The 15,522-nt window shown below is 47.7% G+C and overlaps 1 protein-coding gene across 1 annotated transcript; it reads right to left on the reverse strand.

Annotated features, from left to right (window-relative positions):
• Positions 1–6,267: 6,267 nt before the first annotated feature.
• Positions 6,268–15,386, reverse strand: zgc:153990 (uncharacterized protein LOC768125 homolog). The gene is made up of 5 exons (XM_056285172.1): positions 15,112–15,386; positions 13,168–13,376; positions 8,364–8,846; positions 7,512–7,565; positions 6,268–7,377 (listed from the first exon to the last, which is right to left on the reverse strand). Exons 2-5 carry the CDS (start codon positions 13,292–13,294, stop codon positions 6,944–6,946), a joined length of 1,098 nt encoding a protein of 365 aa, XP_056141147.1. The 5' UTR covers positions 13,295–13,376; positions 15,112–15,386; the 3' UTR covers positions 6,268–6,943.
• Between the last annotated feature and the right edge of the window lie 136 nt (positions 15,387–15,522).

Raw genomic sequence — 15,522 nt, forward strand, 5'->3', positions numbered from 1 at the left:
AAAACATGACCTGATTATTTCCAATATACAGTCAAGCACTTTTGCAGGTTTGTTTTTTTTGTTTTTTTTTTTGGGGGGGGTGTTAGGTTTTATATATATATATATACACATATACACATACAAATATACACATATATACACACACACACACACATATATATATATATATACACACACACACACATACACATATACATATACATATATACACACACACACACACACACACACACATATATGTATATATATATATATATATATATATATATATATATATATATAACGCAGATCACTTGAAAATCCTGCGGAAGCACCGTAGTAACCATGGCGACAGAGGCGGATCACGCCGGGTTGTTTGCCCGGGCAGCAGATGTAAAACCGTCCATTGTCAGGTAGCACGCGGAGGCATGGTGATAATTTAATCCGGACCGGACCGGACCGGGCCGGGCCGGGGGGAGGGGCCGGGGGGGCGGATCTGCCTGCCTTCACACCCTCCTTTCGTTCTGGCCCTGCTGAAGCTTCCGCGGCAGATGGGAGATGAAAGGGGGAGTCGGGAGGAGTCGGGGAAGGAGAACAGGTGGGGGCGAGAGGAGGAGAAAGGAGAGGGCGCCGGGGGTCAGCTGGGGGCAGTGGGGGAGGGGGGATGGAACTGCCGCCCGCTTCCAGAGGGACTAATCGATGGATCGATTCTTGTTGTCGTGGTTTCGCACCCCCGTCCCACGCAGGTCTCTTCTCCCCAGATGTCGGCCCCACCCCGTGGCGTCACAGACCGTGTAGGGTCGCGGTTCTGGTCAAACGGAGGCCGGGAGCGAACCAGTCGCTCCCGGCCTCGTCTGCGTCCCAGAGGTCCACGGTGACGTGCCATATTTGTTGGGCAACGTTGGAGGTCTGCTCCACAGCGTCAGTTATGGGCTGCTCCGTCAGGAAAAGAGCGCGAGGATCCGGGTTTTGGGGTGTTTGGGAGGTTCTTGGGGGGGGGGGGGTCGGCAATGATCTGCCCCTTGTGAGACGCCATGAAGTAAAGAGGTAACAGGCCGGCTCTGAATGTGAATACAGCTGCCTAATTCAGGGGCCCAGACCCCCCCACCCCCCCTAGACAAACACTAATGCTGCCCCCTGCCTTCCAGCTACCAAAGAACCCCAACCAGACTGTCTATCTTCCACAGCCCCCCCCGCCCCCTCCCCCCGGTACGCTAGCCTTGGCAGCTGTTTAACTGGCTCAAGGAGACAGAAGGGGCTTGGGGACAATGGGATTCAAGTTAATTGTGTGCATGTGCATGTGTGAAAGAGAGACAGTTAGAGACAATCAAGACTACAACTGTGAGGAGACGGGTGGGTGGGTGGGTGGATGCTTTACCTCTGAGGGTTATTTTGCTGTCCCCGTTTTTTTGATGAACAACAACATGACGTCAGCAGTCAGCGATAACACTACGTGCGGTGGCCCTAGAAAAGTGTTACAAGTGTCTTTATTTCTGCACAAATGTGACAGATCTTCATCTGAAGAGAACCCGGTTCGACAAATTAACACAAAAATATGCACTTTTTTCAACCCCGGACGAGCCAAAAGTAAAAGCACGACCACATGAGCAAGGGTGAAAATAAAACAGGACAGATAAAGAAACATGTGTAAAAGCTTTCACGGAAAGAAAAGTTTTAAGACCAGGTGTAAAAGAAGCTGTAGAGACTCGGCTTGTCTTAGTTCAACAGGAAGAGAGGTCCACAGTGGCAGGCTTACGGCTTGTGCCACCTGGTGTTCGCGACAGCCGGTGTGGTGAATTCGGGGGCGGGGCCGCCGACAACCGCCGCAGCCGGGCCGGGACGCGAACCCGTGTCTCCCGCACCGCGGGCGACTACGTTAACCAGTCGATTCTAATCGCACAATATTCGAGGGCGTAAGCTGTAAGTGTGGCACTGGGGGATGTAACGTGAACGTCGACGTTACTGCGTCCTTCTCCAGTTCACCGTGACTGTCGTTAGCGGCTAGTTAGCTAAGCTAGCTGAAGCAGTAGCATAGTGTAACCGGTTATTTTCTTGCCCGGTGCGGGATTCGATACGGGGTGTACTGCACCACAAGGCGGCGCCACTAACCGCTCGGCTAAAGGGTCAGCAGACCCGTTAGCTAGGGGCTAACGTGTCTTATTAGTAGTTCACAGTCGTTACCCTCCCCGGAAGCGCGCCCTCGCGCTTTGTTCTTCCCGCGCTCCGAAGAGACTTCTGAGGATCTGCACACTTCCGGATCCCGCCAATGTAACCGGTTATTTTGTTGCCCGGTGCGGGATTCGATACGGGGTGTCCTGCACCACAAGGCGACATCACTAACCGCTCGGCTAAAGGGTCGTTTACAATTGTTTGCTAGTTCAGTGAACATACGCAGCTGTTAAAAGAAGACTCGCACCGGGATCAGACACACCAGATTGCGGTTTGAGCCACCAGGGTTTGCTCAGACCTCCTCTGGCTACGTGGGATTCTCACGTGGGAACAAGTCACCAGCAAGCAGGCCTCTCGTCTCGTTTTCACCCGCGCCAGGACCATTCGCGCGCACCGCCATTTCCTGAACATTCCGGAAGTGCCCTTCTCCTGACCTGAGTGAGTACGTTTGTCCGTTTAGCTCGCTAGAGTGAAGGTAAGGTCGGTAGGACACGTGAAATCCGGCCTGCAACGAGGGGGGGGTTGAGGCCCCCTTTATTAGTTTGATGATTCCGGCTTTAGTTTAGTTAAGGTTTGATTTGGAATATTGAAAAAGGTACTGTAAACTACTAATAATACACGTTAGCCCCTAGCTAACGGGTCTGACCCTTTAGCCGAGGGGTTTGTGACGTCGCCTTGTGGTGCATCACACCCCGTATCGAATCCCGCACCGGGCAAGAAAATAACCGGTTTCACTATGTTAGCTGACTTTAGCATTAGCATTTTGGTAAATGTTAGCTAAATGCTACAGAAAGTCTCCCTGTTCGTCATGGTGTGTTCCTAAAATTGTGACGTTGGCCCTGCAAGGCGAGCCTTTCTCCTCCCGCTGCACATTTTCTGAAATTGCAGAGACACGTGAGGGACGGGAGGCTGGGAGGTTTGGGAATTGGGCGATGTGGGACAGATGGCCCTTGGGTGTAATGAAGTACTGCCCATGGGACTTTGCCATCTCTCAAATCAATAGTTACAATGGGGGCGGTAGCATTTCCCAAAGAGTGACAGGTATTAGAACGGATGCCCAAGAATACACACTTGGCACCTTCAACTACATATTTGGCCACCTACTTGGCCATGATAAACTTTAATTCTAATTTTACTTAAACTTTAACTGACTCTGATATATATCAGAGTCAGTTAAAGTTTACCTGTCAGTTGTTAAACAATCAGCTACCCCAGTTGGTGTGAAGCTGGCTGATGTTGACCCCACAGTCGTCCCCAACAGTGGCTAAGTAAGCACACCTACAGCAATTGCTTATTAAAAACAAGGAAAATGACTAATGAATGTGACCTCACTCCTTTAATGAATATGAAGGGCCAGTGTTGAGACTAGAACACGGTTAAACCATGCAGTGATAGCGTCTTTGGAGGGGTTTGTTGTAGAAAAGGTGCCTGCAACTCTTCTGCCTGATGGCGTCGAGGGACTTTTCAGCTGGGTGGCCTTAAGATATCAAGTAACTAAATAATGAGCCAACGTCCATATATTCCTATGTAGTCTGTTACGCACCTTTACTCTTATTACAACCTTTAATCAACTGTTCGCTCCCTCCCTGAGTGCCAGATGGCTTTGTGCTCATTTTCCACGAGGGCAGACCCTCAAGACTGAGCTCCTTTGATCACATGGCGGCCTGAAGTCGGTGTTGCATGAAACACCACACCCCAAGACTGAAAAAGACAATTTCTTGATGTGTTTACAAGAAAGGATGTTACTTTTTTTGTTTTTTGAGACTGTCTTAAAAAAAAAAATTGGTGGAGCTGGAACAGAATTAATCCTATAACATATAGTTAATCATATGTTCATATGATAATGAATCATTCTAACCTAATGAAAAAGGATATCCGCGTCTCAGCCCTGGCCCCATCATTAATCAGCTCCCTCTGTCAGACTGGCTTCTATAGACTGAACAAGAGAGCCCCCCCCCACCCCCGCAAAAAAACAAACAATGTGCTATTTGTGTTGTTGTTCCCCTGAACATTTCCAGTGCTGCTGAGAGACCAGCCTGTATAAGGATGCCTTGTATGCCTGCACCTTTTTAATTAACCCTCATGAACTGCTCACTAATTAACAGTGAATACACTGTTGGTCAGTCACATTCACCCTGGCTGCAGTACAACTGTAAAATGCATTTTAAAATAGCCAATATATCTTATCTTCATCTCAATTACTATAATATCAAGAATATTTATGGCCAATAGTTATTTAAAAGGGAGCATCTTGAACCGAATAGAACACAATGGTGGGAAGATGGTGGCACGAATTCACGTTTGCGGCGGCCTCGTCCAGTACCGTCCATGCCGCGTCTTTGTCCACGTCTGTGTCTAAGTTTGTCTTCGTTTGACGGCTGGGAGAGCTGGCGCTGGATCGGCCGGGAGAGCTTGGTCTGCTCTGTCCTGTAGGCCCAAGGACCACGGCCCTGACCAGCGCTGTGCCCGAAGAGGCGACACCGAGGGCGGTCTGACGGGACGCGGAAGCGGGGCAGGCTAAGCTAACTGCTAGCCCATGCAGACCGGCAGTTACGACAGTCATCCTGGCTGGCGTTCGTTCTCCTGGACGGTGATTTTTTTTTAAAATTAAGATATACGTATGTGCTGGGTTGGATATATGTGTTCTTGTAGTTCTTGTAGTTTTTGGACGTGTTTTTGTCTATGTGTTGCACCGCTGTGGGCTGGGGGAAACCACGTTTCCTTTCATTTCATGTGCGGAAGTGCGTGAAATGAAACGACAAATAAAGCGTTTCTGATTCTGACAAGGGTTAATGTAATTCACCCCTGTGGAGGGGGTGGAGCCTATCACAGTTGGTGTTGGATGAAGTCACCACAACAGTCCTTCACAGCCCCCCTCAACACCTTAAAACACGCACACACGCAAAGATTTTACACTTCCATTCATGCCTGTGGGCAATGAAGAGTTAACCGGCCATGCATATTCCTCACACTGTGGGAGGGCCCTGAAGCACCCAGAGGAAACTGGCTCAAACGCAGGGAGAAATGTGGAAACTCAGGATGCAGGACCTTCTGGCTGTGAGGAACCAGTTCTCACCAGCCCACTGCTTTGCTGCCCCTCTTTGGCTGCAAGGGGTAAATGTGTATCTAAGTAATTATAAAGCTTGGATCAGACACAGGTTCTTAACACAAGCCCGGGTTCATACAAACTATCCCGAAGTTTGAGAAGTGAGCTGCATCCATACCTAATCTCTACTACACCTGTTTGAGATTTGTTCATCTCCTCCTCAACCCGAATTGGAATCGCAGCTTTGCCATCTACACTAAATTGTGCTTAAGTGATAATCATGGTACATAAGGGTGTGCACCTCCTCAAATTTGAAGCTTGTTTGAGAGCCATCCATCCATTACCCAAACCGCTTATCCTGCTGTCAGGGTCGCGGGGATGCTGGAGCCTATCCCAGCAGTCACTGGGCAGCAGGCGGGGAGACACCCTGGACAGGCTGCAAGGCCATCACACAGGGCCGACACACACACACATTCATACCTAGGGGCAATTTAGTACAGCCGATTCACCTGACCTACATGTCTTTGGACTGTGGGAGGAAACCGGAGCACCTGGAGAAACCCACGCAGACACGGGGAGAACATGCAAACTCCATACAGAGGACGACCTGGGACGACCCACCAAGGTTGGACTACCCCGGGGCTCGAACCCAGGACCTTCTTGCTGTGAGGCGACCGCGCTAACCACTGCGCTACCGGGCCGCCCTTGTTTGATATCATGCATCACAAATAAGTTTTGAATGTGTGCAGTTCATTTTTCATGAACGTGTTAGTGCAGGGGTGGCTAACCATGTGCCACGGAGAGCCGTGTGTATGCAGGTTTTCATCCCTGGAGTTGGGTCGGAATGAAAACCTGCATACACACGGCTCTGCATGGCACATGGTTAGCCACCGCTGTGCTAGCACGATTCTCGAGACAAGATTTCTTACATTCTTCTTTCTTACCAACTAGATTTCTTACATACGAGACCTTAGATGTTTATAATTATTATCCCCCATAGAGAGGACGTATCTCATTCATCTGATCTTAAACAGCTTACAAAGCTGAGGAAAACAGCTACATGTTTTGTTGGATGGGAGTTTTATTTCATATAATAGGGAAAATATTTAAAATTTCTTATCCAAATGCTTATATTCTTAATGTACAAAATAAAATCTAACAAACGACGATCATTAATTAAAAGGAGGTTTCCGATGCATTTAGACGTAGCAGACCATGTATACAGCTTGACGACCTACAGACCATATAATGGTCAAGTGTAGGACACCAGCTTACAGTACATGTGATATTGAAAACACACAAGGGGATCATACAACCTGTAAAAAGACATAAACAAAACTGCTGAAGGTTCAACTCTGGTCAAACATATACAAGTTGAATTTAAAAAAAAAGAGAACTAACAACTGGTACGGTTCTCAAATTTCAGTAGCAAACAATTCATCAGCAGGTCGTTCTTTTACAGCTGTCTAGCATTAAATCCGAGTGTTCACTGAAGAACTTTGTCCACTCTACTTTGCATTTTACCTGGTATTACACAACTCTGTGAATACGCTGTTTCGTTGAAAAGCAGCTTTCACGCTATAACCACAGGAGACGTCGATAGATGAGCTTTTACAAAAAGGGTAGAACCAAACTGGAGCTCAGTCCTGAGGAACTCACACATCCCGCTCCACAAGGATGCATGTGAAGTCAGCAGAAAAACAACTGACACAGCCTGTACTGCTTCCTCTGTCCGGAAGATCTGACTTACTATAATGCTGGCCGGCCATTGAGTTTGTCGTGCATGAGTGCGATGGCCCCGCCGGTGAAGTCTCTCAGCACCTGCACCGTCTCCCGCTGGAGCTGCAACGACTCGCGCACAAATTCTTGCTGAGTCTCGGCCAGCTGCTGCACCGACTCGGACAGAAGCTCCAGCGAGCGCGACACGGTCTCCAGCAACATGTTGGTGGCGTGCTGCTCCTGAAGACTCAGCACCGCGCTCTGTAGCATGCCGTCCTTGGCGCTCTGCGTCAGGTGGCCCGACGGCGGAGGGATGGCAGAGAAGGACGAGGGGTGAGGGGGCCCGATGCCGTGCTGTTTCAGGGCGCCATGATGATCCCCAGGAAGTTTTGCCGTCCGACTGGTTGGAAACAGTTCTTCCCTTTGATCGTCGTCGTCGGAGTCCACAAATGGAGCGTCTGCATCTTCAGTCCCAAAAAAAAAAAGTTTTTTAAAATAAAATTAAAAGTGGCTCATCACTGTGTGCTCATTATAACAAAGAACTGAGTTTTTTATATGCAAAGAACTTTTTGCTTTGAATTATTGGTTGATAACTCACCTCCTGGAGCTGGTATTTCATACTGTAGTTCCAGAGAGGGCTGCAAAGATTCTCCTGCAAGATACAAAAGATCATAAACAACAAAGAAAACTGACATCAAAATAATGAGCATTTGAGGTCTGTGAACTTAATCAAGTAACTCTGATTACAAAAATCTTTTTACAATTTACTGCTACAAAGCTTTTTCTTCTTTTTTTTCTTTTAGAGATTTTTTCTTTACAAAACTTCTTTTCATCTCTTTATGCATGCTTAAACATGCGTGGGCATGCACTCAAGACCATAATTACTGCGGCACGTTGATGATGCGGCGTGTATAGTAGTTGAGAAAATGGGAGAAAAAAAAAAAAAAGAAAAATAGAAGAGGCAGGTGCCAAAAAACTTAAGTTTGGGACCATTTTCAACTGAAACACAACGGGAATGCAGTGGTCTGCAAGCATTGCAAAGCTGAACTTGCTTACCACAACAGCACAATATCCATGCTGCAGCAATTCAGCCGCAACTCAACAGAAAGCATCCTGCCTACAAATTTACAATTTTGTTATATTAATATTAATTTATTGGCACCTTTCTGCACAGTCAAGGTCACCTTACATTAAAAGGTGTAATAAAAATAGTGACAACGTAAGAACACGGACCAGAAATAAAAAAGCATATCACAAAGAGGGAGATATTACATCACAGTGGGGTAAAGGGGGAACAAGAGTGTGAATTTTAGGGAATCTCATGTTAAGACATTGGAAAGTACTTTTTTTCTTATCCGATTACCTCAATGAATGGTCAGAATTACCAAAACAGTCATTAGTGACAGCCCGACTGTTAAACCTCTTAGTCGAGTTATTTTGAATCACTCACGAGATGAGCCACTGTAGTTTGGTATGGTGTGATCCTCTTTGGCACTGGGCAGGGCTGGATCACCCATGGAATAGGGGGCGGGAGGGGCCATAGAAGACATGTCCATTCCACCGTTAGGGGAACCCTGCAGTCCCATCATGTCCTCCTCTTCCATTTCATCTTCCTCCTCTTGTCCATCATCATCTCCCAGTGGCCCAAATTCATCACTGACCCGATCGCCCTTGTCGTCCATCTCTAGAATCTGGTGCACTATTCTCTCCGTATGAGTGAGGTCTCGCGACAGACGCGAGCTTAGGCTCCTGTTGGGAACTGTCCCCGCCCGCATGGCGGCCACTTTCCTCTTAGTGTCACACTTTAAGTCGGACCACTTCTTGATGACCTCAATGACCTCCCGCTGGCACTCGCCAATCTCGTTCACACGGGCAGTTATCTCAGCCCATGTGCGCTTCTTAATGTCTGTTGGTACGCCCCGATTGAATTTCCCTTTGAGAGAGAGAGAGAGAGAGAGAGAGAGAGAGAGAGAGAGAGAGAGAGAGAGAGAGAGAGAGAGAGAGAGAGAGAGACAGAAACAGGCCATCTTATGCATTTGCCTGAACTCATGTCAATAGCGATAAATTCAGTCAATATTTTCAAAATCCGAATATTCACCACCCAATGATTCAAACAATATTTATATTATGTTTATGACATAATATACTATGTCATAACATAATATGTAATATAAAAAGTATAAACCCTCCCAGCCCAAAACCCTATCATGTGTTCCCATCCATCCATTAGCCAGACCACTTATCCTACTCTCAGGGTCGCAGGGATGCTGGAGCCTATCCCAGCAGTCATTGGGTGGCAGGCGGGGAGACACCCTGGACAGGCCACCAGGCCATCACAGGGCCAACACACACACACACCTAGGGACAATTTAGTACCGCCGATTCACCTGACCTACATGTCTTTGGACTGTGGGAGGAAACCGGAGCACCCGGAGGAACACCACGCAGACACGGGGAGAACATGCAAACTCCACACAGAGGACGACCCGGGACGACCCCCAAGGTTGGACTACCCCAGGGCTTGAACCCAGGACCTTCTTGCTGTGAGGCGATCGCGCTAACCAATGCGCCACCGTGCTGCCCCGCCATGTGTTTGCTGTCAAAATTTGGAAAAAAAGAAAATCATTTGTTCAACTTTCAACATGATGCCGTCTGGGAAAAATCATGAACCAGACTTTCTACGAACCAGTCTTTATGCATGCTCGATAGTCCAGGTAAGAAAATCACAGAAAGTTGAATCAGTTCATCTGGACACGTTTATTGAAAGAAATGTGTCATCCTCATCCTAGAAAGAGTGGCCACTGGCCTGTAAATGGTGGAGACCTGGCCTGACGTGTTAGCTCTCCTGTGTTGCGCCATCCTCTTGGCCAGCGTCTGTTTGGTTTCCCCGATGTACAAGTCACGGCAATCCTCCCGGCACTTAACAGCGTACACTATATTGCTCTGTTTGTGCCGGGGGACCCGATCCTTGGGGTGGACCGGTTTCTGGCGCAGCGTGTTTTGGGGTTTGAAAGCAACTGAGATGCGGTGTTTGGAAAATACGCGTCTCAACTTTTCCGATTCGTAAAAGAAAAAAACACCGCGGAGCAACGGCGGATGAAAGTTTCAGCCCGTCTCAGCAATGCGAAGGCGCCGCCATCCAACATCTGTAGAGACGAGAGGAATGCTCTCTCACGACAATGCTCTCTCAGTAAGGACAATGACATCATCATCCTTTCAGCAGACAAAAGCAGATGCACTGTTATATCAAACCAGACTATCATGAGAAAGTTATGATGTTACTTTGTGACACAAATACTTATGAGCCCCTGAAACGAGATCCAGGCAGTGGTTACAAGAAAAAGGGGATAGATTGTCTGAAGCTGTTAGAACAGGACAATGCTGTTGACAGAATTTTGTACCACAGATTATACCCAGGGGAAGCTACACCTAGTCTGTATGGTTTACCTATGATACATAAACAGGATGTGCCATTACGGCCTATTGTTTGTGTGATTAAATCAGTGACCAATAACAAGTTTCTGGCATGCATTGTTAACCCGATGGTAGGCAGTACTGAACATCACATTCAGAACACAGGTGAGGGACATCATCTCTTATGATGTTAAGTCTCTCTTCACGTGCATTCCTGTTGGTGAGGCAGTGGGGGTGGTCCATATGAAATTGCAATAGGACCACCCTTAACACTGACCAAGTGTGTCTGCTCCTGAAGCTGTGTCTTCAGTCCACGTACTTCACATACAGGGTGCAGTACTATAGGCAGAAGCATGGGTGTGCTGTGGGCAAGGCTCGGCGTTTTCGGTTTTTACCGATTTTCACTGAAAAATACCCAAATTTTTAAACTGATTTTCACCCGGATTTTATGTTTCCACGGATCCAAAAGTTGTTCCTGTTCGTGTGAGGTTATGTAACAGTGTCCTCTTGTGACGAAATTCGGCATGCTGGACGGCTTTGAAAAATAAACACCGAAAACACTGAGCCTTGGCTATGGGTTCTTCCGTCTCACCTGTAGTGGCCAACTTGTATATGGAGGAAGTGGAAAAGGGGGCTCTGGTGTCCTATCCAGGGACTCCCCCTAGCCATTGGTTCAGATTTGTGGATGACACCTGGGTTAAAATTAAATCTCAGCACGTACCACATTTCACTGACCACATTAACTCTGTGGACAACCACATCAAGTTCACTAGGGAGGATGTGAAAAATGACAGGTTAGCGTTCTTAGACTGTGAAATTGCAATTGGTGATGGGGGACAATTGATCGTTGATGTTTACCACAAACCAACACACATTTTCATGTGTGTTGGCTTGCGGCCGACATTTTCACGATGATATCAGCACTTAAGGTTTGACTCTCATCATCCACTGGAGCAAAAACTTGGAGTTATCAGGACGCTGTACCACGGAGCTGACAACGTCCCCACCGACACAGCGGCCGGGGAAGGGGAGAAATCCTAAATTAAACAGGCCCTGGTTAAGTGTGGTTATCTGAAATGGGCATTTGTCGAAGCCAGGAAGATGCTCAAACAGTGCACCAGCTGATCGAAGAGAGGAGAAGGACAACACAACACCTGCCTAAGCATAAACCCGTGGAGAGTTGAGACATGTATTTTCCAAACACCACGTCTCCGTTGCTTTCAAACCCCAAAACACACTGTGCCAGAAGTTGGTCCACCCCGAGTATCGGGTCCCGCGACACAAACAGAGCAATATAGTGTACGCTGTTAAGTGCCACGAGGATTGCTGTGACTTGTACATTGGGGAAACTAAACAGATGCTGTCCAAGAGGATGACACAACACAGAAGAGCTAACATGTCAGGCCAAGACTGCAGTCTACAGCCATCATCACTCTTTCAAGGACGAGGATGTGCACATCCTTGATAGGGAGGAACGCTGGTTTGATCGGGGAGTCAAAGAGGCCATCTATGTGAAGAGGGAACAACCATTTCTGAACCGGAGAGGGGGCGGGGCTAAGAGTACAGCTGTTGCCATCTTACAATGCTATGATTTCATTCATTCATTATCCAAACCACTTATCCTTACTCAGGGTCGCGGGGATGCTGGAGCCTATCCCAGCAGTCACTGGGCAGCAGGCGGGGAGACACCCTGGACAGGCCGCCAGACCATCACAGCCCCCCCCCCCCCCCACATACATTCGCACCCAGGGACAATTTCACCTGACCTATATGACTTTGGACCATGGGAGGAAACCGGAGTACCCGGAGGAAACCCACGCAGACACAGGGAGAACATGCAAACTCCACACAGAGGACGACCTGGGACGACCCCCAAGGCTGGACTACCCTGGGGCTCGAATCCAGGACCTTCTTGCTGTGAGGCAACTGTGCTAACCACTGCGCCACCGCGCCACGCTGTGATTGTAACCATTCCCAAATCCTCTGTGAATAGTACACACGGCCATTGAAACTCTAGTTAATGGTCACGGCAATTTGCACGTGAAACCGATCGTTGTTTTCGGTCGTATCCCACTGTATTGTTTATAAGGGTGGGGATACCTGCAGTCAGCTTAGACTGAAGAGGTCACTTAGATGAGTGATGAAACGTTTCCCTCTCAAGAAACGTTACCTGGATTATTGAGCATGCAAAAAGACACTCATACACAAACACATAAAAAAGGAGGCAGATGCTCAAATACCACAGTTGAAAACAACACAATAACAAAACTTAAATTCAACCCAAGCTTTAAATTTTAGTCTTTGATTTAATAATGATTGAGTTTGTGCTTTTATTCACAATTCTTCAGGCTCTCTTTTGAAGTATGAAGACTGGATTAGTGTTTGTTTTATAATCCAGTTAGTCAAGTAAATTCTTTATGAGACAGCACAAGCCTGTTTTATGCCATAAGCAATCATCCTTTTTGTTTGTTTTATTTGCACTTCCCCACAGTAAATTATATAGGGGACTACAAGGTACCAGTATAAGGTGTATAAGGAAAGTTGACTTAGATCTTTAACTATATATAGTATTCCAACTGACTTAGATATTTTAGCTTTGAGATAGTTTATATGTGGCTTCCCTCATAATTTGTTATCAGCCATCACTCCCAAGAAATTTAATTTCAGACACTTTCAATTTCGACATCATTAATAACGAGTTTGCTTTCTGAGTTAGTTAAACGATTACCAAAGATTCTGGATTGAGTAAACTGGATTTGGGCAGAAATACTGAATAGAGTCCATGGCAGAAACAGAAAACAAATATCCTGCATGAAGAAATTGTGCAGAAACTTACATACCTACAACTACAAAGCGGTTTTTCCTCACTTCATCCAGCAGTATATGGACTTCGCTGAAGGTGAAACGGGCCTTTCTTTTCTTGAAGCGGCCGACACTTTCATGATGATAATACAGTGGTGAAGACATCCTCCACACACAAGCATAAAGGCAGGCAGCTCCTTATCTGGTCGATGTCAATTTTATTTGTATAGCCCAAAACCACAACAACCTGATTTAAAAACAGAAACCAAACAGGACACGGTGATGGTTAAAATACAGGTAGTTTCACCAGCGTGCCTCATTTAGGCCAACAGCGATGGGTAACACTTTATAATAACCACACAAATGAAGCATTAGTTAAGCATTAGTAACTACTGAAGTCCTCATTTGTAGAGCAAGACATGCACCAATGGTTAGTGAGTGTGTTAATAGATGTCTTATAAATACTTAACACTGCAATTCATTTTTAATTCAGGTAGTTTTGTATGACCATCTAAAGTGAGGACTATCTATGCCTATATATATTACCATATATGGTAACACTTTAGTATGGGGAACATAAAAAAACTTAATTACTAGTGAATTAGTAATGATCAAGATGTCACTTTAGTATGGGGAACATATTCTAAGTAGCAAAAACTTAATTTACAGTAATTTAACACTATGAACACCTCTAGTTTTGTTATGTAAGAACAGACCATATTCATTAAGCGTTAGTAAGGGAGAATAACTCTTCTTGTGGTACTACCACCTTATAAAGTCCACACTAAGCAAAGCATATTGAGATGGTGCTACTAATAAGCAATACTTCTGAGGTTATAGAGGGAAAACTCATAGTTCATGGCTTACTGGTTGTATAATAAGGCCATGCAGAATAAGGCATTAATGAGTACGTAATAATGACCAATTAAGAGCCAACATGTTGCTAATTTGCATGCTAATAAGCACCTAATTAATGGTGACTACGTTCCCCGTACTAAAGTGTTACCATATATATGTATGCAGAGGTCTTGATGAATGCTGTGCATTCAAAGCCCTGAAACAAGTGTACAACGTGTTGACGGGCTGGTCGGGTAGGAGCCTCCCGGTGAAGGTTAAAACTATTTCTTGTCAAATCCCAACGTGCCGAGATGCTCGGCAGTTTGTTGCAGCGGCGGTGCACCGTGTGTGCCGTTTATACAAGAGCGAGCGAGCCGCCGAGACAACGCATAGCGAGCGTCGCTGTCGCGCTATAACCGTACAGACACACACTGGCAACGCTGACTGGCTAGCTTAGCTGCCCGGGCTAGCTTAGCACAAACAAAAGAAATCCCTGCACCCAAAAAAAATGGCAAATAAACGTGTTTTTTTTTTTAAAAACCGAGCTCCGGGCGTGTACGGCGTGTTGCCGCAGCCGACTCGGCTTCGGGACCGGCACGTCTCTCTCCCCCCCCCCCCAACAACCGTTTAAACGGGTGTCGGCCCGCTTTGTTGTAACGTTACAACACCGCTAGCTAGCTAGCGGCTAGCCGACCCCTCCTCCCCGCCTCCCCCCCTAACAACCGTTTAAACGGGTGTCGGCCCGCTTTGTTGTAACGTTACAACACCGCTAGCTAGCTAGCGGCTGGCCGACCCCTCCTCACCGCCTCCCCCCCAACAACCGTTTAAACGGGTGTCGGCCCGCTTTGTTGTAACGTTACAACACCGCTAGCTAGCTAGCGGCTAGCCGACCCCTCCTCCCCGCCCCTAACAACCGTTTAAACGGGTGTCGGCCCGCTTTGTTGTAACGTTACAACATCGCTAGCTAGCTACAACACACTAGCTAGCTAGCTAGCGGCTAGCCGACCCAGACCACCGCTTCGCCCCCCCTCCCCGGGGTTGGGGGGGGGCCTTGCGAGTTCGCCGCGTCGTTAATAAATGAAAATAAATAAACAAGACAAACAACGAGCCGGCTTCGTGCCGACCCCGTGCGGCGAAGGATTTACCTGCCCGCCGAAGGTCGCCGTTGATCTGGACCGCTCCCCCCCAAAAAAAGAACCCGAGTCGCGACGCTAAACCCGTGCTACGCTAACTGGCTAGCGACCGCGCCGAGACGCACCGCCAAGTGCGCCGGCCCTCCGCTGCGGGCTCGCGGCCCGGCGCACGCGGGCGGCTCGCATTGCGCCGCAAGGCCCTCGGCGAGGCGGAAATAATTGCGGGATCGCTGCAGGCGGACGGGGCGGGGGGGGCGGTGTTGTCTCGGGGCACGCAAAGTGAGCCCCTCCGCCACAACGGTGAGGAGGAGGAGAGCAGGCAAGCAAAGCCGGGTTCCCTTCTCCTCCCTCCCCCTCCCCCCCCTCCCGGTAGGCCAGCTGTTCAGGGAATTTGAGAGAAGAGGAATGAAAGTCAGCGGGAGC

The sequence above is a fragment of the Lampris incognitus genome, chromosome 8 (assembly GCF_029633865.1).
Source record: "Lampris incognitus isolate fLamInc1 chromosome 8, fLamInc1.hap2, whole genome shotgun sequence".
NCBI classification, from domain to species: domain Eukaryota; kingdom Metazoa; phylum Chordata; class Actinopteri; order Lampriformes; family Lampridae; genus Lampris; species Lampris incognitus.

What these genes read in the sequence shown, in the direction of transcription:
- zgc:153990 (XM_056285172.1), bottom strand. Translation starts at nt 13,294, where the DNA reads ATGTCTTCACCACTGTATTATCATCATGAAAGTGTCGGCCGCTTCAAG. An exon ending in AAACTACAGTGGCTCATCTC is followed by an intron (nt 7,566 to 8,363) that starts GTGAGTGATTCA and finishes TGTATCTTGCAG; the next exon opens with GAGAATCTTTGCAGCCCTCT. An exon ending in TGAAATACCAGCTCCAGGAG is followed by an intron (nt 7,378 to 7,511) that starts GTGAGTTATCAA and finishes TTGGGACTGAAG; the next exon opens with ATGCAGACGCTCCATTTGTG.